The 22,764-nt window shown below is 44.9% G+C and overlaps 1 protein-coding gene across 1 annotated transcript in view; it reads right to left on the reverse strand.

The window, feature by feature from the left end:
- LOC120978242 (cytochrome P450 2G1-like) overlaps positions 1 to 22,764 on the reverse strand; it is a 126,809-nt gene that overhangs the window by 7,965 nt on the left and 96,080 nt on the right. Inside the window, exons 5-7 of the mRNA XM_040406479.1 lie at positions 16,535 to 16,711; positions 15,039 to 15,174; positions 667 to 854 (exon numbers count right to left, since the gene is read on the reverse strand). Of these exons, the coding sequence (XP_040262413.1) occupies positions 667 to 854; positions 15,039 to 15,174; positions 16,535 to 16,711 (501 nt within the window). The remainder of the gene's footprint in view (positions 1 to 666; positions 855 to 15,038; positions 15,175 to 16,534; positions 16,712 to 22,764) is intronic.

The following is a 22,764-nucleotide window of genomic DNA, read 5'->3' on the forward strand; positions in this document are numbered from 1 at the left end:
TTCCCTGAGATGGTTTCTTACAGTCTGTGCAGAAATTCTTTGATTATGCAAACCAATTGTTGTTGCAGCTGTCCGGCTGGCTGGTCTCAGATGATCATGGAGGTGAACATGCTGGATGTGGAGGTCCTGGGCTGGTGTGGTTACACTTGGTCTGCGGTTGTGAGGCCGGTTGGATGTACTGCCAAATTCTCTGAAACGCCTTTGGAGACGGTTTATGGTAGAGAAATGAACATTCATTGCACGGGCAAAGAGTTCTGGTAGACATTTCTGCAGTGCCAATTGCACGCTCCCTCAAACGTTGAGACATCTGTGGCATTGTGCTGTGTGATCAAACTGCACATTTCAGAGTATTCTTTTACTGTGGGCAGTCTAAGGCACACCTGTGCAATATTCATGCTGTCAGCACCTTGATATGCCACATCTGTGAGTTGGGATGGATTATCTTGGCAAAGGAGAAGTGCTCACTAACATAGATTTAGACAGATTTGTGAATAATATTTAAAAATAATGGGTCTTTTGTGTATGTAGAAAATGTTTCAGCTCTTTGTGTTCAGCTCATGCAAAGTGGGAGCAAAACCGAAAGTGTTGCGTTTATATTTTTGCTCAGTGTAGATTCCACTCTTTTTAGAAAGTCTGGGTCAAAAAATGCATTGTCTATTTTATTACCTTCGGAATAGTGTATCCCTTGAAGTCAACATCTTTTGTTGTTGCGTGGGGAACATTCAGTGGGAGAATATCAACGAATCTCTGGATCTCGTGTATTACGGCTTCCATATATGGCATTTTGCTGCGGTCCTCAAGGTTTGGGATGCGACTTTCAACAATAACATGGTCTATTTCCGCATGTAGTTTTGCTGGGCAAAATGGTGGGAGGAAAAAAAGAGTGTAAGTTACATATGAAGATATACACTCACCTAAAGAATTATTAGGATCACCTGTTCTATTTCTCATTAATGCAATTATCTAGTCAACCAATCACATGGCAGTTGCTTCAATGCATTTAGGGGTGTGGTCCTGGTCAAGACAATCTCCTGAACTCCAAAATGAATGTCAGAATGGGAAAGAAAGGTGATTTAAGCAATTTTGAGCGTGGCATGGTTGTTGGTGCCAGACGGGCCGGTCTGAGTATTTCACAATCTGCTCAGTTACTTGGATTTCAACACATAACCATTTTTAGGGTTTACAAAGAATATTGTGAAAAGGGAAAAGCATCCAGTATGCAGCAGTCCTGTGGGCAAAAATGCCTTGAAGATGCTAGAGGTCAGAGGAGAATGGGCCGACTGATTCAAGCTGATAGAAGAGCAACGTTGACTGAAATAACCACTCGTTACAACCAAGATATGCAGCAAAGCATTTGTGAAGCCACAACACGCACAACCTTGAGGCGGATGGGCTACAACAGCAGAAGACCCCACCGGGTACCACTCATCTCCACTACAAATAGGAAAAAGAGGCTACAATTTGCACGAGCTCACCAAAATTGGACTGTTGAAGAATGGAAAAATGTTGTCTGGTCTGATGAGTCTCGATTTCTGTTGAGACATTCAAATGGTAGAGTCCGAATTTGGCGTAAACAGAATGAGAACATGTATCCATCCTCTGATGGCTACTTCCAGCAGGATAATGCACCATGTCACAAAGCTCGAATCATTTCAAATTGGTTTCTTGAACATGACAATGAGTTCACTGTACTAAAATGGCCCCACAGTCACCAGATCTCAACCCAATAGAGCATCTTTGGGATGTGGTGGAACGGGAGCTTCGTGCCCTGGATGTGCATCCCTCAAATCTCCATCAAGATGCAAGATGCTATCCTATCAATATGGGCCAACATTTCTAAAGAATGCTATCAGCACCTTGTTGAATCAATGCTACGTAGAATTAAGGCAGTTCTGAAGGCAAAAGAGGGTCCAACACCGTATTAGTATGGTGTTCCTAATAATTCTTTAGGTGAGTGTACATCATACTGCATAGGCAGAATAAACAGTATATATTAATGAGGGATAATAGCCACTGAATAGCCACTTTATTGGAGACTTTATTGTGGCATAAAATCCATGAAATGCTTTAATCTGGATTCACACAGAAATTGATCCACAGAAGAATGAGAAAATTGAGAGATCAAAACAATCTAGAATAGGAATGGACATGCTCGAGTCTCCTCCCCGCACGTTTGTTGGCTGCTACACAGCCAATAAAAGTGCAGTTAAGTACTGCCACTCACTGTAATGCCATAGCCATGTTGGTTACTGGCATTACAGTGATTGGCTGGCCGGAACGTGTCATCGGGTGCTAGAAAACACCCGATGACACATGATTCGGCCAGTCTTAGTCAGGGAGAGCTGTGCTGTAGAAGGGACAGATAGTGTAGGGAATTGAATAAAAAATTTTGGTTAGGCAGTGTCGGTGTTAGAGACCCAAAAGTTGCATCTGGCAGCAATATATATTTTTAGCGCAACCTGAGCTAAATAGCTTGCAATTGTTTGGCCGCTGCAGACAGCGAAATTACCTGTGCTACATCTCCTGTATAATGTGTGCGCATCCTAAAAATATCTGTGACATCCAGTGTACTTTTTCCGTAGACGCTGCAGACAGTGACATTATCTGCGCTACATCTCCTGTGTAATGTACAAGCAGCTTAAAAATATCTGTGACATCCAGTGTACTTTTTACATAGACGGTGTCCGCTGCGGACAGTTACATTACCTGTGCTACATCTCTTGTATAAGGTTTGCGCATCCTAAAAATATCTGTGACATCCAGTGTACTTTTTCCATAGACGCTGCGGACAGCGACATTATCTATGCTACATCTCCTGTTTAACGTCTGCGCATAATAAAAATATCTGTGACATCCAGTGTCCTTTTTTACATAGACGTGTCCACTGCGGACAGTTACATTTCCTGCGCTATATCTCCTGCGCATCCCAAATAGCTGTGACATTCCCTGTAATTTTTTATTAGTTGCTGCTGACAGCAGTGACATTACCTGCGCTACATCTCCTGTATAACGTTTGCGCATCATAAATATCAGTGACATTCAGTCTAATTTCTTTCCCCGCTGGTGACAGTGACATTATCTGCGTTACATCTCCTGTATAACATTTGCGCATCCTAAATATCTGTCACATTCAGTAAAAAAAATTTTCCCACTGGGAAATTAGCATTGCTTCTTAAGGTGCACGCAGAGGTCGTTGCCCTGGGCGTGGTAAAACTATGCCTGCTGCCAGAGCACAAGAAACACACTCATCCACTATACCTAGCTTCATGTCCCAGTTTGCAGGGCGGCGCAGAACACCACTCTTGAAGTCAGACTAGTGCGACCAGGTGGTCGGTTGGATTGCAGCAGATAATGCTTCCAGTCGGTTAAGCACCACCTAGTCTTCCACAAAGTCCAGTCCAGCCAAGCCGAGCGAAAACAGCAGTACAGAGGGAGAGGGATCCGCAGCACTGCAACAGGCTGGAAGAGGCAGTGGGGTGGCAAAAAGGAGAAGGCGGGGCACACCAAACAGGCCCGCAACTGTTTCCAGGAGCACCCTCTTGCGGCAACCTCCCTTGCCAAGAGGTAGGACCTCTGCAGTCTGGCGCTTTTTTGAGGAAAGTTCGGACGATAAAATATTTGTCATTTGCAACCTGTGCCATACCAAAATGAGCAGGGGCGTGAACACTAGCAACCTCACACCCACCAGCGTGGTCCGCCACATGGCATCAAAGCACCCTAATAGGTGGGCCGAACACCTGGGTCCACAATCAGTGTCTGCGGGTCACATCACTGCCTCCTCTTCCCCTGTGTTACGTGTTGGCTAATCCCCTGTCCAAGACGCAGGATGCCTCCCGCCCTGGCCTGCACTTGGACCTTCGCAAGCACCATCAGCTAGCATATCCACTTCTGTGTCCCAGCGCAGTGTACAGATGTCCATACTCCAGGCCTTTCAACGAAAACGCAAATACCCAGCCACCCACCCACAGGCCATAGCACTATGTGCACCTTTCCAAATTGCTGGCCCTGGAAATGTTGTCAATTATGCTTGTGGACACTGAGGCTTTCCGCAGACTGATGGCAGCGGCGGTCCCTCGTTACTTTGTCGCCAGCCGCCACTATTTTTCCCGGTGTGCCGTCCCCGCCATCATGTATCCCGTCACATCACCCGTGCCCTGACCAATGCAGTTATTGGGAAGGTCCACTTACGGACTGATACATGGATGAGTGAGTGTTTGTGGCCAGGGACGCTACATTTCCCTGACGGCACACTGGGTGAACTTTGTGGAGCCCAGGAGCGAGTCGTACCCTGGGATGGCACAGGTGCTACCGACGCCAAGGATTGCAGGCCCTACTTCCATCAGGATTTCCGCCACCACCTACAATAGTGGCTTCAACTCCCCACTCTCCTCCCCCACCTCCTCCTTCATTTCCACCTCTGAATTATCATCTTGCAGCACCAGTCAGCCATCAGTCAGTAGCTGGAAGCAGTGTAGCACTTTAGTGGGGAAGCGGCAAAAGTCCCTGCTGAAACTAATTGGCTTAGGTGACAAACAGCACACTGCTGCAGATCTGTGGGCAGGGTATAAGGGACCAGACTGAGCTGTGACTCTCGCCACTCAACCTATAACCAGGCATGGTTGTGTCTGATAATGGCAGTAACTTGGTGGCAGCTTTGCAGCTTGGCAAGCTCACAAACATACCATGCCTGGCCCACTTGTTCAACTTAGTGGTTCAGCAGTTTCTCAAAACCTACCCCAATTTGCCTGAGCTACTGGTGAAGGTGCGCCGCTTGTGTGCCCATTAACAAAAGTCATCTACAGCTACCACAGGTCTGTCAACGCTGCAGCAGTGCTTGCAATTGCCAGTTTACCGACTGTTGCGCGATATGAGCATGCGCTGGAACTCCACGTTCCACATGAGTTCCAGGCTTCGTGAGTAGCAGAGGGCAGTAGTGGAATACCAGCTGCAAAATGGTCGTCGCCTTTCCAGTCAGCTTCTGCCCTTCACAAGCGATGAGTGGGCATGATGTCTGACCTCTGTGAGGTTTTACGCAACTTTGAGGAATCAACACAGATGGTGAGCGGCAATGCCACTATTATCAGCGTAACCATCCCAATTCTGTGTCTACTGAAACGCTCACTGCTCAAAATGAAGGAGGACGCTTTGCATGTGGAAGAGGTGGAAATGGGTAAAGACAGTACACAGGTTGATAGCCAGACCACCCTCCATTCATCTTCTCACCGCAAATTCGATGATGATGAGGAAAAGGAGGACCAGGAGATGGATGCCTCTGCTACAGAGGGTAGTACCCATGGAAGTTCAATTCCATCTGTTCTGCGTTGGTGGGCAGAAGAGGAGGAAGAGGATGATGAGATTGAGAGTCATCCTTCTGATGAGGACAGAAAAGTCTTGTCTGTTGGGACTCTGGCACACATGGCTGACTTTATGTTATGCTGCCTTTCCCGTGACCCTTGCGTTATACGCATTTTGGCCAACACTGATTACTGGTTGTTCATTCTTTTCGACCCCCGCTACAATGAGAACTTCTCATCTATCATTTCTGTAGTGGAGAGGTCTAGCAAGATGGTGCAATACCAGAAGGTCCTTGTGGAAAAATTGCTCCAAAAATTTCCAGCTGACATCGCTGGCAGCAGAGTACGTAGTTCCTTGGGCAACCGAGGAGGGGAGACGAGGGGTTCCAACAGAGGCAAGGCAATACTCTCCAAGGCCTGGGACTGTTTCATGTCACAAGGAGAGAAAAGTTTTGAAAGATGGTGAAGGAGTACGCAGCAAACCGTGTTAGAGTCCTCAATGATTACTCTGTGTCTTACAACTATTGGGTGTCCAAGCTGGACACATGGCACGAACTGGCGCTCTACGCCTTGGAGGTGCTGGCCTGCCCTGCTGCCAGCGTTGTGTCAGAGCGGGTATTTAGTGCTGCTTGGGGCATAATAACTGATAAGCGCATCCGTCTGTCAATGGAAAATGCTTACAGGTTGACTCTTCTCAAAAATTAACAGGGCCTGGATTTCCCCTGACTTCTCTACTCCACCAGAGGAAAGCAACTGAACATAAAGGCACTTTAAATGTGGCTTTTATGGTGTATTGAACACATTGTATTCCCATGCACCCCTTCCACCACAAAAAAGGGTATATGGTTCAATATTATTTTCTCGTCCTCCTCCCCCATCATATCAACATGCTTATTAGGCTTCCCTCGCTCCTAATATTTTAGAGGGTCAGCTCAGCAGCAGGCCCTCAACCATAATTTTTTTCGATGGTCAGCTCAGCAGCAGGCATTCAACCATAATTTTTTCTATGGTCAGCTCAGCAGCAGGCCCTCAAGCATAATTTTTTCGATGGTCAGCTCAGCAGCAGGCCGTCAACCATAATTTTTTCCATGGTCAGATTAGCAGCAGGCACTAGCCTCTAATGTTTTAGAAGGTTAGCTCACTATCAGACCCTCAACCTGTCACGGATGAAGTTAGCAGATAGCTGGAACATATAAATAAATGAGCGACTGGCTTGATCCCAAACTGAGAGGCTTATAGGTGAGCCCTATAAAACCCTAAGAGCTCTCCCTGACTGCTATGCGCATGCAAGGGGCTGTATGGTAGACGATTGCATGCCCGCGTACCTAATACTGTGTGACACCTGAAAACCCTATAATAGTGAGGGGACACGACCACCGGCTCCCTGCACTTAATACGGACGGAGTCAGGGTCACCTAGAATCAAGCCAGCAAGGAAACACTATAAAGTAAATGACTTATCTGAACAAACAGAAGAAGCAGCCTCCAGCAGTGAACACATCATCCAGGAAGTAGTATAAGCCGCAAAGTGAGGCAGTATGGGAGGGATTATAAAGGAAGACAATTAGTCGAAATAAGTGACACCTGGCAGAAGGAAAGGAGATGAGAAAGTGAAACCAAAACAAAGAACATCATACAAGAGGTAGAGAAGAACGTCTGCCAGATCTTCCCACAGAACTGGCGGTGACAGTACCCCTCCCTCTATGGGTGGACTCAGGACACTCAGAGCCCACCTTCTCAGGATGAGACCTATGGAAAGCCCTGATGAGACGGGTGGCCTTAATGTCCGCCACTGGGACCCACATCCTCTCCTCAGGACCATAACCCTCCCAATGAACGAGGTACTGAAGAGAACCGTGCATAATGTGAGAATCCACAATCCTAGAGACCTGAAATTCAAGATTACCATCAACTATAATCAGAGGAGGAGGCAAAGAGGAGGGTACAGTGGGTTGGACATAAGGTTTTAATAGGGACTTGTGAAAAACATTATAGATCTTCCAAGTCTGAGGAAGATCAAGACGGAAGGCAACGGGATTGATGACGGACAAGATCTTGTAAGGCCCAATAAACTTAGGACCCAATTTCCAGGAGGGAACCTTCAGTTTGATATTCTTTGTAGACAACCACCCCAGATCACCAACATTCAGGTCCGGACCAGGCACACGTCTCTTATCCGCCACACGCTTATATCTCACTCATTCTCTTCAGATTACCCTGAATCTTTTACCAAATAAATGACAAAGACGAGGAAAATCTCTCCTCATCAGGTAAACCAGAAGACCCCTCTCCAGAGAATGTCCCAAACTGCGGATGAAACCCATATTCACCAAAAAATGGTGACTTATCAGAGGACTCCTGGCGACGGTTATTTAAAGCAAACTCAGCAAGGGACAAAAAAGAATACCAATCCTCCCGATTCTCCGCCACAAAACAGCGCAGATATGTCTTCAGATTCTGATTGACGCGTTCGGTCTGACCATTCGACTGTGGGTGAAAAGCAGAAGAGAACGACAACCAAACCCCCAAGCGAGAACAGAAGGCCTTCCAGAATCTGGAAACAAATTGCGTACCCCTATCAGAAACTATGTCTGAAGGAATGCCATGTAATTTAACAATATGATCAACAAACGCTTGCGCCAGCGTCTTAGCATTGGGTAACCCAGGAAAGGGAATTAAATTTGCCAATTTTGCTAAAACGGTCCACTACCACCAGAATCACAGTCTTCCCCAAGGAACGCGGCAGGTCCATAATGAAGTCCATGGAAAGATGCGTCCAAGGACGGGAAGGAATGGGTAACGGGAGGAGAGATCCCGATGGCCGTGAATGAGGGACATTGGCACGAACGCAGGTCTTGCAGGCTGCCACAAGAGCCGGCCACCAGAATCTCTGAGCAATGAGATCCACTGTGGCTCTACTCCCCGGGTGCCCAGCAAGGACAGTATCGTGGTACTCCTTAAAAACCTTGTGTCGTAAAGCGAGAGGCACAAACAACCTCCCAGGAGGACAAAGATCAGGAGCCTCTACCTGGGCTGCCTGAACCTCTGCCTCTAAATAAACATAAAGAGCAGAGACGACCACCCCTTCAGCCAATATGGGACCCGGGTCTTCAAAGTTTTCCCCTCCTGGAAAACAAAGTGACAGGGCATCCGCCTTCCCATTTTTAACCCCAGGGCGGAACGTAACAACAAAATTAAACCTAGAAAAGAACAAAGACCATCTGGCCTGTCTCGGGTTCAGATGCTTGGCCGATTCCATGTAGGCCAGATTCTTATGGTCGGTAAACACGGTAATAGGGTGTCTGGCTCCCTCTAACCAATGGCGCCATTCCTCAAAAGCTAATTTGATGGCCAACAACTCCCTATCTCCCACATTGTAATTTCTCTCTGCAGAGGAGAGTTTCCTTGAGAAAAAGGCACACGGTCGCCATTTGGCAGGAGAGTGACCCGAGATAAGACCGCACCCACACCCACCTCAGAAGCATCCACCTCAACAATAGAAGGTAGAGAGACATCAGGTTGTACCAAAATGGGAGCGGAAGCAAAACTCTCTTTAATACTAGAAAAGGCTTTAAGCGCATCTACCGACCACGAGGAAAAATCCACCCCCTTTTTAGTCATATCAGTGAGTGGCTTAACAACAGAGGAATAATTCAAAATGAACTTTCTGTAATAATTGTCAAAACCCAAAAACCGCATCAGCGCCTTCTGATTCTCAGGAAGCTCCCAATCAAGCACAGCGCGGACCTTCTCAGGGTCCATCCGAAAACCAGAAGCGGAGAGAAGAAAACCAAGAAATTGAATCTCCGGAGCCGCAAACACACATTTTTCCAGTTTAGCGTATAATTTATTCTGCCGCAGAATCAGCAAGACCTGACATAGGAGGTCCCGATGAGTTTTGAAATCAGGAGAAAAAATCTAAATGTCATCTAGATACACCAGTACAAATTTCCCCATTAAATTATAAAAAATGCTGTTCACAAAAAGTTGGAAGACGGCCGGAGCATTCATCAAACCAAAGGGCATAACCAAATTCTCGAAATGACCCTCAGGGGTATTGAAGGCCGTCTTCCATTCGTTCCCTTCCCTGACCCTGACTAGGTTGTATGCCCCAACAATCTGGTTAAACAGGTCCGGGATCAGAGGAAACGGATATGGGTCACAAATCGTGATAAAGTTCAGCTCCCTGAAATCCAGACAAGGTCTTGAAGAAGCATCTTTTTTCTTAACAAAAAAAAAAAAACAGCAGCAACAGGTGACTTCGAGGGTCGGATGTGTCCCTTTCTCAGGCTCTTAGAGATATAAGTATGCATAGCGACTCTTTCAGGTTGGGAGAGATTGTATAGTCGTGATTTTGGCAGCTTGGCGCCTGGGATGAGATTAATAGGGCAGTCGTACTCCCGGTGATGGCACAGTCTTGGTAGAAACCTCTGAAAGAGACGCCGTTAGGCAATTCTCTCTGCAAAACTCACTCCAACCATTTATTTGCCTTGCTTGCCAATCAATTGTGGGGTTATGTTTAGTGAGCCAGGGTAGCCCCAACACTAGAGTAGTAGGTAATCCGCTTAAGATGAAACATGACATATCCTCAATATGAGCGTCACCCACAGTCAAATGGATATTGTGAACTATGCCCTTTAACGATCTTTGAAAAAGTGGAGCGGAATCGATAGCAAAAACAGGTATATCCTTTTCCAAAGTACATACTTAGAAACCATGCGTTGTTGCAAATTGATTATGAATGAGATTGACAGCTGCTCCACTATCTACAAAAATCTCAAAAACAATGTTCTTGATCTAGAGCCACCCTGGCAGGTAGGAGAAAACGGGAACTACAAGCAAACGGCAAGCCTTCAATTTCCGCATCAACCTTGCCAATAGTAGCAAATGGAAAGTTTTTAGAGGTTTTTTTTTTTTTTGTTTTGTTTTTATTACCCTCAGAAATTGCCATGAATCTCTTAGAGGGGCAAACATTAGCCAAATGATTTATACCCCCACAACAAAAACAAACCCTCCTCTGTGAGCTGAATCCTCTACTATCAGAGGCAAGCAAACCCAGCTGCATGGCTTCTCCTCAGAGGGGATTGAGACAGACTGAGACCCCTGTACACTGAATGAGACAGCCCCACTGTCCTTGGGCTGAATATGACAGGAAAGAGTAGTCTCCTCTCTCTCTATAAGACGCCTGTCAATACGAACAGATAGAGATATGGCTGACTCTAACGACACTGGTCTCTCATGAAAAGCGAATGCATCTTTCAATCTTTCCGAAAGACCATGGCAAAATTGACTTCGGAGTGCAGCATCATTCCAACCAGTATTAGCTGCCCATCTCCGAAATTCAGAACAATATATCTCTGCGGACTGTTTACCCTGGCATAAAAGACGCAGTTTAGATTCAGCCAGAGCAATACGATCCGGGTCATCATATATCTGCCCCAGGGCTACAAAAAATTCATCCACCGATTAGAGGGGCCGTGCCCCCACCGGCAGCAAAAAGGCCCAAGACTGAGCGTTATCCCTGAGCAGCGAGATGATGATCCCCACCCTCTGCTCCTCATCACCAGTGGAATGGGGAAGTAGGTGAAAATGGAGTTTGCAAATCTCTCTAAAGCGAACAAAATTCTCACTATCCCCGGAGAACGTATCCGGAAGCGAGATCTTAGGCTCGGAACAAACTCCATGAACGCCAGCAGAACCGGTAACCAGAAACTGAGACATAGTTTTACGGAGATCTGCCACCTCCAGCGAAAGACCTTGCATGCGGTCAATCAAGGCTGAAACCGGATCCATGCTTAAAACGGTTATGGCGGTTTATAATGTCACAGATGAAGTTAGCAGATAGCTGTAACATCTAAATAAACGAGCGACTGGCTTGATCCCAAACTAAGGAGCTTATAGGTGAGCCCTATAAAACCCTAAGAGTTCTCACTGACTGCTATGCACATGCAAGGGGCTGTATGGTAGACGATTGCATGACCGCGTACCTAATACTGTGTGACACCTGAAAACCCTATAATAGTGAGGGGACACGACCACCGGCTCCCTGCACTTAATACGGACGGAGTCAGGGTCACCTAGAATCAAGCCAGCAAGGAAACACAATAAAGTAAATGACTTATCTGAACAAACAGCAGAAGCAGCCTCCAGCAGTGAACATCTCATCCAGGAAGTAGTATAAACCGCAAAGTGAGGCAGTATGGGAGGGATTATAAAGGAAGACAATTAGTCGAAATAAGTGACACCTGGCAAAAGGAAAGGAGATAAGAAAGCGAAACCAAAATCATACAAGAGGTAGAGAAGAAATTCTGCCAGATCTTCTCACAGAACTGGCGGTGACACAACCATAATTTTTTTCATAGTCAGCTCAGCAGCAGGCCCTTAACCATAATTTTTTCGATGGTCAGCTCAGCAGCAGGCCCTCAACCATAATTTTTTCAATTGTCGGATCAGCAGCAGGCCCTCAATCATAATTTTTTCGATGGTCAGCTCAGCAGCAGGCCCTGAACCATAATTTTTTCGATGGTCAGCTCAGCAGCAGGCCCTCAACCATAATTTTTTTGATGGTCAGCTCAGCAGCAGGCCCTCCCCCCTAATGTTTTAGATGGTCAGCTCAGCAGCAAACCCTGACCCCTAATGTTTTAGATGGTCGGATCAGCAGCAGGCACTTGCCCCTAATGTTTTAGAAAGTCAGCTTACCAGCAGGCCCTCAACCATAATTTTTTTCGATGGTCAGCTCAGCAGCAGGCCCTCAACCATCATTTTTTGGATGGTCAGCTCAGCAACAGGCCCTCCACTATCATTTTTTCCATGGTCAGATCAGCAGCAGGCCCTCGCCCCTAATATTTTAGACAGTCAGCTCACCAGCGGACCCTCAACCATAATTTTTTCGATGGTGAGCTCAGCAGCAGGCCCTCAACCATAATTTTTCTCATGGTCAGATCAGCAGCAGGCCCTCGTCCCTAATGTTTTAGAGGGTCAGCTCATCAGCAGACCCTCAACCATAACTTTTAGATGGTCAGCTCAGCAGCAGGCCCTCACCCCTAATGTTTTAGATGGTAAGCTCAGCAGCAGACCATCACCCCTAATGTTTTAGATGGTCAAATCAGCAGCAGGCCTTTCGTCTTAATGTTTTTGAGGGTCACCAGCAGGCCATCAACCATAATTTTTCAAGGGCATGTATGATGCCCTGCTTTATGTGTAATAAAGGGTGTACTGGAGTGCCGGTTTCTTGCAATTTTTTGCAGCCCTTTCACTTTATATACAAGTAAATATACAGAAAAGAATGTTTCCTAACAAATTTTTCCTCTAAAATCGATTTTATCTTCGGTTTTGTGCATATTATTGTCAATCTGTAAAATTGCCGTACTACTCGGACAACATTGTTCCCAGCAGCGACCTGCGAGTCCAAGAGACATCAGGCATCCTCTTTCTGCTGTTCCCGAACCATTTCAATGGTGTTTCCATCAATTTCTCACCTTCTCATGTGAACCAGACACACTCCCGTCTTCAGAGCAAGGGGTGCCCGGTTTAATGCTTGGGTTCTCCCATTTACTTCCATTGTGCAAGGGTGCTCGGTAGACCACCCAAGCATCCCGAGGTGTTCTACTCGAGCACCCGGGCACTTTGGTGCTTGATGAACACCAGTGATCAGTACTACACCAGGCAGAGCCATTATTTCAAAAACTGGCAACCTTATGGGGTTTTCTGGTGGAACAGTGCAATTTATATCGGGAATGAGTGAAGAAAAAACCTTTAGCGATAGGGGATCCTCCGGACATAAACATCTCATTGATGAAAGGGGACAGAGGAGGATGTCAGGAATTATTCTGATGAATAAACAGTATACCTTCAAGTGAAAGGGAGGGAGGTAGGGAAGGACGGAATAATGGAAGGAAGGAAATAAGGAAGGACACCAGGGGGCAAGAGAGTACAAAAATTGGATTAATGAACAATGAACATTTCCTAGATCAGGCGAATCAAGATTTATTTTGCACTATGCTGATGGGAGGGTCTTAATTTGGTGCAAGCAGCATGAATTGATGACTGCTTTCTGTTAGGTGTCAACAGTTCAGTATTATAGAGGTGAAGTTTTGATGTACACTATGCCACAAGGGTCATATAGTCATCAATTACTTCCAGGAACATGACAGCGCATGTTCTTTGCCCCATGGCCTGATTTCAATCTTTAAGGGGATCTCTGGAACGAGGTAGAATGGACTGTTCAAAGAATGTCAGCACTGTACCTCCATTTAATTTGTAGCAACTGTGAGAAAGTAACCTTTGTGCTGCATTGTGCAGCAGAACTACGCCTAAAATGAACATACAGGTACGGAATTCATTAAAAAGGGTTTTATGTCTTATTAAAAAAAGTAGCCCGACCAGTTACAGAGCCATGCTCCAGTCCTCCTGCCGGTCCTTGTTTATATGGCTGCATCACTTACAAGACCATGTACCCCATATAATCGCTGCAGCCAATCACTGGCCTCAGAGGTTGATAACATGAGACTGCTGAGGCCAAATATTGGGGGGTACGTGGATTTGTCACCTCTGCAGTCATGTTAAAGGGGTTCTCCAGGCTTTTAATATTGATGACCTATACTCAGGATCAGCTGTTTGAAGAGGAGGCCCGCACCGTAACAGCCCTATATCCTCTTCACTGTTTACCTTCTCGCCGTCGCCTCTGCAGCGGTGAGCAGGTGTAATTACACTCAAGCCGTCCCATTAATTTCAATGGGATGGATCGCTCCTATACAAGTGTATGGGAACGAGCCGTCCAATTGAAATGAATGGGATGGTTAGGTGTAATTACACCTGCTCACCGCTGCAGAGGCGACAGTGAGAAGATAAACAGTGAAGAGGAGTCAGCGCTGGCACTGCGCGCACCTCCTCTTCAAACAGCTGATCGGCAGGGCTGCCGGGTGTCGGACCTCCGCCGATCTGATATTTATGACCTATCCTGAAGATAGGTCATCACTATTAAAAGCCTGGAGAACCCCTTTAACAAGAACTAGCAGGGTGTGCTGGAGCTTGGTGATGGAAGTGACGGGAGATTAAACTTGTGAATATATTTTCTTTTGTTATATTTCATTTTAAAATTCATAACAGTGCTCCAGTTTTTCAAAACCCAGAAGTTGCTTTCTGCAAAGTTTAAGTTAAAGGGTTTTTCTGGGAATTCAATATTTATGAATATAATCTAGATAGATCATCAATATCTGACACTCGGTATCCTGTCGATCAGCTGTTTGAAGAGGCTGTGGCGCTCCAGTATGCACTGGAACCATCTCACAGCTTACCTATCACAACGTTGTCAAATAAAATATGCTCCAGTTGCCCTGGATATTGGTTTATTATACTCCCTGGTCTCCTAGTAGTTAGATTTTGTTCTGAAAAGACTCTAGGATGAAAGAGATAGAGAACTCTTGCGGACTGCAAAGAAAAAAGGGGGTCAGTAAGCACATCCCAATGCACAGGTGCACGCTGCCATGGCTAGAGACACAAAGAAAAAAAAATACAATGCAACAGCAGTCTGCAAACCAAATAAAGTACAAGAAGTATTCAAATGCTAACGCTACGCTTATTTAGTAAATTTGAGATTCTTGTCAAATACATTTTGTTGCTGACAGGTACAGTTTACAACCAACCAACAGGAAAGCCAGAAGTTGACACTTTGTGATCAATTAATCCTCAAGGGATCTTTCTAACAAGAAAGTTAACCAAGGCGGGCTACTGGTGTAATACTGACCTTGTATTTCAGGGTACCTCATAAGTATCATAAGTCCATGTCTTAGGGTACTGCTGACTGTTTCAGTCCCAGCAAAAAACATGTTGAGTATGGTCATTATCATGTTCTCCCTGTCAAAGTTAGGATTGTCCTTTTCCTGAAGACACAAATGTAGCATTATTCTTTAAAGGGATGTTCCATTTTGGAGCAACATTGTTGAAAAAAAAAAAAATATCTCAGGCTCAGTAGTATAGAAAAAACTGTGAATGTTGTAGTCACGACATAGACTATGGTGATTTAAAGATAATTGGGTCTTTACTGTCCTGAAACAGATGTCACAATCTGCTCAAATTACAGTTGTGTGTGTGAATACTGGAGGAGGGATGGGAAAGGGAAGGCACCATTATGCTCATAAATGCAGCCAGTGGCATAGCTATAGTGTAGCAGTTGCAATTGGGACACAGGGGACACCAACACTATACTAACAGTGGCTGGATCCAACGAAACAACAGTAGGAGCTCACAGCCTCATTTCGCCTTTTCCCATGTATAGTTCCACAAGGGGCCATCTCCATGATGACACTGATACTACCTTGTGTAGTGGTTTCTGCTCCATCACCCTTCCCAATGATGCTGCTGCTAATGTCCTGCCACTTATAATCATCTACTTTGGGGTGACCCATGGCTTCATGCTCCAAGTGATCCATTGGGTTAGTTTCTACTCCCCAGATAACACATGTTATGTCGTCCTGAGGGATGCATTCACTCTTCTATAACTTAAGCCAGGCATCCTCAAACTGCGTAGTTTTACAACAGCTGGAGGGCCTCAGTTTGAGGATGCCTCACTTATGCAATAGCAATAACAAAGCACCAAGTGGTAACTCCTTGATGACCACCTGAGGATGACCCTGTATGACGACGACATCTCCTCCCTGGAGGTCCAGTGTTTTAGTGTGCATCTCATGATTATCCTACATGCAAGACAGGACACAGAGGGAGTAGAAGAAAGGGGACACAGACACATATTTAAAGGGATGGGGGGCAATGCAGGAGGACATTATAGATTTCTGGGTGAACATTTACTTTGTGAAGGCACAAAAGGGGACAATCTGAACTTTTGCACAAGGATCCATGATCCTTCCGCTATGACCCTGAATATGGTAGAGTATGTTCCCATGACATGCCCAAAATATCCCACCGCCATCTTAAAGGAAGAAAAGGATAGGAACAAAAGTTCTTTCTTTTATAGGCTTTGCCATAGTAACATCAAACATCACTGCATTCTCTTCCCTTCTTTCCTTTACTGATAGCATGTTGACTACCACTGGTACAAGCGTCATTTTATCCCTCCATGCAAAATTAATTTTTGAATTAGATGGAGAACAAAAAGGGCCAAACCTACCCGCAGGGTATACTATCTACTGGTAATGATAGTCTCCTGGATCCCACACCAGCCAAATACAGGTTATCCCACCCCTCATCTCCACTGCACCCCTTTCTTAACACTTATTTAGATACCTGCTGCTGTCTTAAGAGGAAGCAATCAATGAAATCCTTGGGTGAGTTGGGATCAAATGACTCCTTATTCATTTCTACTCGTTCCTTGATGAAATCGGTGAGTTTTTCCATGCTTTTGTTTATTCTCTGGTGTGGTCCTGGTATATAACTCATGACTGCTGGCAGCATGTCCAGAAACTGAGTAAAGAAAGGTAGAATAATAAAATGTTAAATATTCAATTAAAATAAGTGGTAATATTGTTACCAAGATAACTGGGACAATATTATCAAAAGTCATCGACATGTACATTACTTGAAATAAACATTGCCTGACTTGTTACAGTGAATTCAGTTGCCCTTATTTGAATGAATTTCCTCTACCCTTTCTTCACTCTCATTATGGTTAATGTGTATGGTTAATCGCGAATATCGGCACTTCGAGAATTCACGAATATTTAGAATATAGTGATATATATTCGTAATTTTGAATATTCTAGATTTTTTTTTCATCAGTAACTTCCCTTCTTGCTTGTGGGCCAATGAAAAGGCTGCAATGTATTTGTCTGAACTTAGCAACATCCCTGGCAACCAATAGGAAAGTTGCCTACCCCTTACTATATAAGAACCTCCCCAGCAGCCGTTGTATGCAGTATTTTACAGATCTGAGAAAGACAGCAGTGTTATTGCTGTGCTCTCTGCTTTCCTGTGTCATTACATTAGATAGTTAGTTAGTTAGTTAGCTCATATATCTAATACAGATAGTTAGTGGTAGATAGTCAGTGTAGGTTAGATAGTGATATATATGGTTCTGCTGTCCATACATACATGCTACATACATAGTGCTGTATGTATGTATGCTAGATACATACATACATACGTACGTACATACATACATAGTGCTGTCACAAGTTCACAACAATACATAGTGCACCAATCAATAGGTATTAAATGAAAAGTAGAGTTGAGCGGACACCTTGATGTTCGGGTTCGCCCGAACTTAGGAAAAAAGTTTGAGTTAGGGACCCGAACTTGACCCGAACCCAAACCCCATTGAAGTCAATGGGGACCCGAACTTTTGAGCACTAAAATGGCTGTAAAAATGTCATGGAAAGGGCTAGAGGGCTGCAAATGTCGTCAAAATGTGGTTAGGAGCATGGCAAGTGCTCTGCAAACAAATGTGGATAGGGAAATGACTTAAAATAACATAAAATACTTAAAAATAATAAATAATAATAATGATCTAGGAAGACCAGGTCCATATGGAGTAGGAGGTTGAGGAGGCGGTGGATGTGGTGGTGGAGGAGGAGGAGGTAGCCTACACTGCTTTTTGGTTTAAATTTTTTATTTTATTTTTTTAATTAGGGTACACCCCAAAACATTAGGAAATATAACCTGTGATAACCCCCTCCAGTCGTGCTAAACACACGTTCAGACAATACACCAGCTGCAGAGCAGGCCAGCACCTCAGAAGCGTAAAGGGAAAGCTCAGGCCATGTGCCCAATTTGGAGACCCAGAAGTTGCAGGGGCTGACCCCTGTCAGTTAGTTCGTGTAGGTGTGTGCATACTTACTGCTCCACCATGTCGCACGTCCCCGTGATGTTCACGATCCAATTTGATATCTGCTCTATCAACTTTCGATGTTCTTTTATGCGCCTACCATGGTGATCACTGGTGGCGGGGAATCAGGGTTCCACGCCGGAGAGGGAGCGTGAGAAAGAGACCAAATTTAAGGGAGATAAATGTATAAAAAAAATTGGGATCGAGCAGAAATGTGGAAAAAGCTATTGAGGCGCAAATGTGGGACAACTTACAGAAGCCCAAATGTGGGCTAAAAGAGTCAAGCGGAATTAAGAGAAAAGTTATTGAGGCGCAAATATTGTCCAAAAGAGTATAGCGGAAATGTGGGAACAAGTATTGAAGCTTTAATGTGGTACAACTTGTTTAAGTTTAAGCATTGAATCAAAGGAGGTGGCGCACATCGATTAAAGAAGCATTTCAGAAATGTTATTCCCTGTCACCTATGCAGAGCAGGGGTTTATTCACGTCTAAAATTGTATAATGTCAACCCAAGAATGTAACAGAAAATTTACAGAAATTAATTAACCTATCTACTTGGTAGAGCAGGGGTCTATGACAGAAAACAATTGTTTATTGTCACCCGAAAATGTAAAATAAAAATTATTGAAATTTATTAAGGTGTCAACTAGGTAGAGGAGGGGTACTTCACACTTCAATTGCGCTGCAGAATAACAATGACTGGTTAGTGCCGGTATACATGTCTATTCTGGACAAGGTACGGACTGTTGTGCCTTTTCATAGGTAAATGCATTGATATCCAATTCATTCTAGTCAAGATGCATGTTCATTACCTTTAAGAGCCATGCTCGACTATAGTTGCAATTTTGTATGTCTTGAGTAGGCCAAAGTAAGGTCACACAAAGGTTTCTGCTTTCTAGTGTTATTCTTCTCATGAATGTACCAGTCTGAGAAGAATTCTCCTTGTCTACTTTTTAATTTATGACGGGAGATAAAGATAAGCTCTATGCAGCTGGTGATAATTACCTATACAATTAGGCATTTATTAATGAAGCAAAATATATAATATGTATTCATTTAATGAGCCTTAGTTACTCCTTAGTATAAGACAATCAGTAGGACATAAATATATATATATATATATATATATATATAGGTATTTCAAAGAAGAGGCAGCACTCCAGAGTACGATGAAAAAACGACCCGCTTTATTTCCCCTGTGCAACGTTTCAACTGCTCATTGCAGTCTTTCTCTTGCTTGAGAAAGACTGCAATGAGCAGTTGAAACGTTGCACAGGGGAAATAAAGCGGGTCGTTTTTTCATCGTACTCTGGAGTGCTGCCTCTTCTTTGAAATACCTACAACAATTTGACCCAACAGCCTAAGGTCAGAGGATTTTGCACCCGGCTTCATCTGCAAGTAGTGCTGCTGCCCTTTCTTTGTATTTTTATATATATATATATATATATATATATATTGTAGGAGAGTACCTGGGGTGGTGGTAAACGGGAGGTACGTGCCAGCGGGGGTCCTGGCCCCGCTGGAGTAAGAGCCGGAAAAGTGCATTTTGCAGCGGTTACGCTGTTAACAACGGATCCGGGCCGGCTCTTATTGGGAGCAGGCAGATATGCGGGCGGGTGCCTGTCTCCCCACGGTCCAGGCCAGGTTTTGCAGGGAAGGGTTAAAACCTGACCAGCAACAAGGGTGTGGTTCTCAGTGTGGAGCTTCTGTGTTCTCTGGCTGTGAGAGTGAGGAGTGGAGGTGAGCTGGGCTGCGTGCTGAGGCCTGTAAAGGAGTGTGCAGGGACCCGCAGCTGAATCCAGGAGGGATCCATGTCCTGTGGCTAGGAGCCGGACCCATGGACTTACTTCACCAAGGAGAAAAGGTGACATTACTCCTGGCTTTAAATAGACTTTGCTTTATGTGACTGAAACAGGCCTCAAGTAGCCTGCAGCAGGGACTTGCTGTGTTTGAACTATTATTTTGCTGTGGTGTGTGACCACCCTCCCTATGAACTGCACCGTCTTTCACAAATATGCACCGTGTGAATAAACAAAGCATTGTGTTTTACACCAAGACCGGTCTGTGTTGCCTCTATACTGCACTCGCTACCACTGCCTACCAGAGCGGATCCCCACAATATATATATATATATATATATTACTTTATATTATATTGTTATATGTTACGAAGACAACATGTATCCAGTATATTATATATATTTCTCATTAGGAGAATATTTGTCTCTAAAAGAGTGTCTGTAAAGATGTGTGTTTTGTAACAATTAATCACATCTTTGGTGTGACAGGAGGTACTGATATCTCTGTGAGAAAACAAAGTCATTCATACTATCATGATCCATAAATCAACAGTGTGAGAAACATTCAGAGAGACGCCTAGAGGTCTGTCTCTAATTGCTACAAGTGTCAGAATTAATCCCTATAGCTTTGAATTAAAGCTTTTAAGGTCAAAATGTATGGAATACGTTTTATTCAGACTTACATAAGTTAACCCTTTATACTATGATGCAAATGGCTTATACAAACGGAAAATGCAAATGTGATCGCACTCTACATCCAGCAAACTGCCCTGCCTCCAGGCTGGATGAGACATTGGTGTACTTTTTGGCCAAAGCGTAATAAGCCACTCACCACGTCAAGGTCGCCTCATTTGAGTGGTCCCTAACACTAGTTCCTACCTGTTTATTGGCCATGACAGCCACACAAAGTCCAGGGAATGCAGGTCAGCATGCAAGCCAAGCACACTCTGCTTTTAACCCCGTCCGGTGCCATTACAGCTTTCATCGGATCCAGGGATGCAAGTACCAACATGCACGCTGAGCCCACCATATACTTCTCCTGGAGCCAAATGGCTACTGGTAGGTTCTATATAAGCAGACTCAGTTTTATACTGACTTTAAAACCAGCCTCCAGGACAGATTGACTGGTCAGGTGTGCATGACTCCAAGGAGATCGCCACGCCTCAAATATATTCTACAAAGAAAAATGTGGGGGATTGGGTCAGCACAACCTGTATGTAGGTGCACATCACTATGGCGAAATACATATACAAACGGAAAATGCAAATGTGATCGAACTCTACATCCAGCATTCTGCCCTGCCTCCATGCTGGATGAGACATTAGTGTACATTTTGGCCAAAGCGTAATAAGCCACTCACCACGTCAAGGTCGCCTCATTTGAGTGGTCCCTAACACTAGTTCCTACCTGTTTATGGGCCATGACAGCCACACAAAGTCCAGGGAATGCAGGTCAGCATGCAAGCCAAGCACACTCTGCTTTTAACCCCGTCCGGTGCCATTACAGCTTTCATCGGATCCAGGGATGCAAGTACCAACATGCACGCTGAGCCCACCATATACTTCTCCTGGAGCCAAATGTCTACTGGTAGGTTCTATATAAGCAGACTCAGTTTTATACTGACTTTAAAACCAGCCTCCAGGACAGATTGACTGGTTAGGTGTGCATGACTCCAAGGAGATCGCCACGCCTCCAATATATACTACAAAGAAAAATGTGGGGGATTGGGTCAGCACAACCTGTATGTAGGTGCACATCACTATGGCGAAAATACATATACAGACGGAAAATGCAAATGTGATCGCACTCTACATCCAGCATTCTGCCCTGCCTCCATGCTGGATGAGACATTGGTGTACATTTTGGCCAAAGCGTAATAAGCCACTCACCACGTCAAGGTCGCCTCATTTGAGTAATCCCTAACACTAGTTCCTACCTGTTTATGGACCATGACAGCCACACAAAGTCCAGGGAATGCAGGTCAGCATGCAAGCCAAGCACACTCTGCTTTTAACCCCGTCCGGTGCCATTACAGCTTTCATCGGATCCAGGGATGCAAGTACCAACATGCACGCTGAGCCCACCATATACTTCTCCTGGAGCCAAATGGCTACTGGTAGGTTCTATATAAGCAGACTCAGTTTTATACTGACTTTAAAACCAGCCTCCAGGACAGATTGACTGGTCAGGTGTGCATGACTCCAAGGAGATCGCCACGCCTCAAATATATTCTACAAAGAAAAATGTGGGGGATTGGGTCAGCACAACCTGTATGTAGGTGCACATCACTATGGCGAAATACATATACAAACGGAAAATGCAAATGTGATCGCACTCTACATCCAGCATTCTGCCCTGCCTCCATGCTGGATGAGACATTGGTGTACATTTTTGCCAAAGCGTAATAAGCCACTCACCACGTCAAGGTCGCCTCATTTGAGTGGTCCCTAACACTAGTTCCTACCTGTTTATGGGCCATGACAGCCACACAAAGTCCAGGGAATGCAGGTCAGCATGCAAGCCAAGCACACTCTGATTTTAACCCCGTCCGGTGCCATTACAGCTTTCATCGGATCCAGGGATGCAAGTACCAACATGCACGCTGAGCCCACCATATACTTCTCCTGGAGCCAAATGGCTACTGGTAGGTTCTATATAAGCAGACTCAGTTTTATACTGACTTTAAAACCAGCCTCCAGGACAGATTGACTGGTCAGGTGTGCATGACTCCAAGGAGATCGCCACGCCTCCAATATATACTACAAAGAAAAATGTGGGGGATTGGGTCAGCACAACCTGTATGTAGGTGCACATCACTATGGCGAAATACATATACAAACGGAAAATGCAAATGTGATCGAACTCTACATCCAGCATTCTGCCCTGCCTCCATGC

This window comes from Bufo bufo, chromosome 8 (assembly GCF_905171765.1).
Source record: "Bufo bufo chromosome 8, aBufBuf1.1, whole genome shotgun sequence".
In the NCBI taxonomy this organism is placed as follows: domain Eukaryota; kingdom Metazoa; phylum Chordata; class Amphibia; order Anura; family Bufonidae; genus Bufo; species Bufo bufo.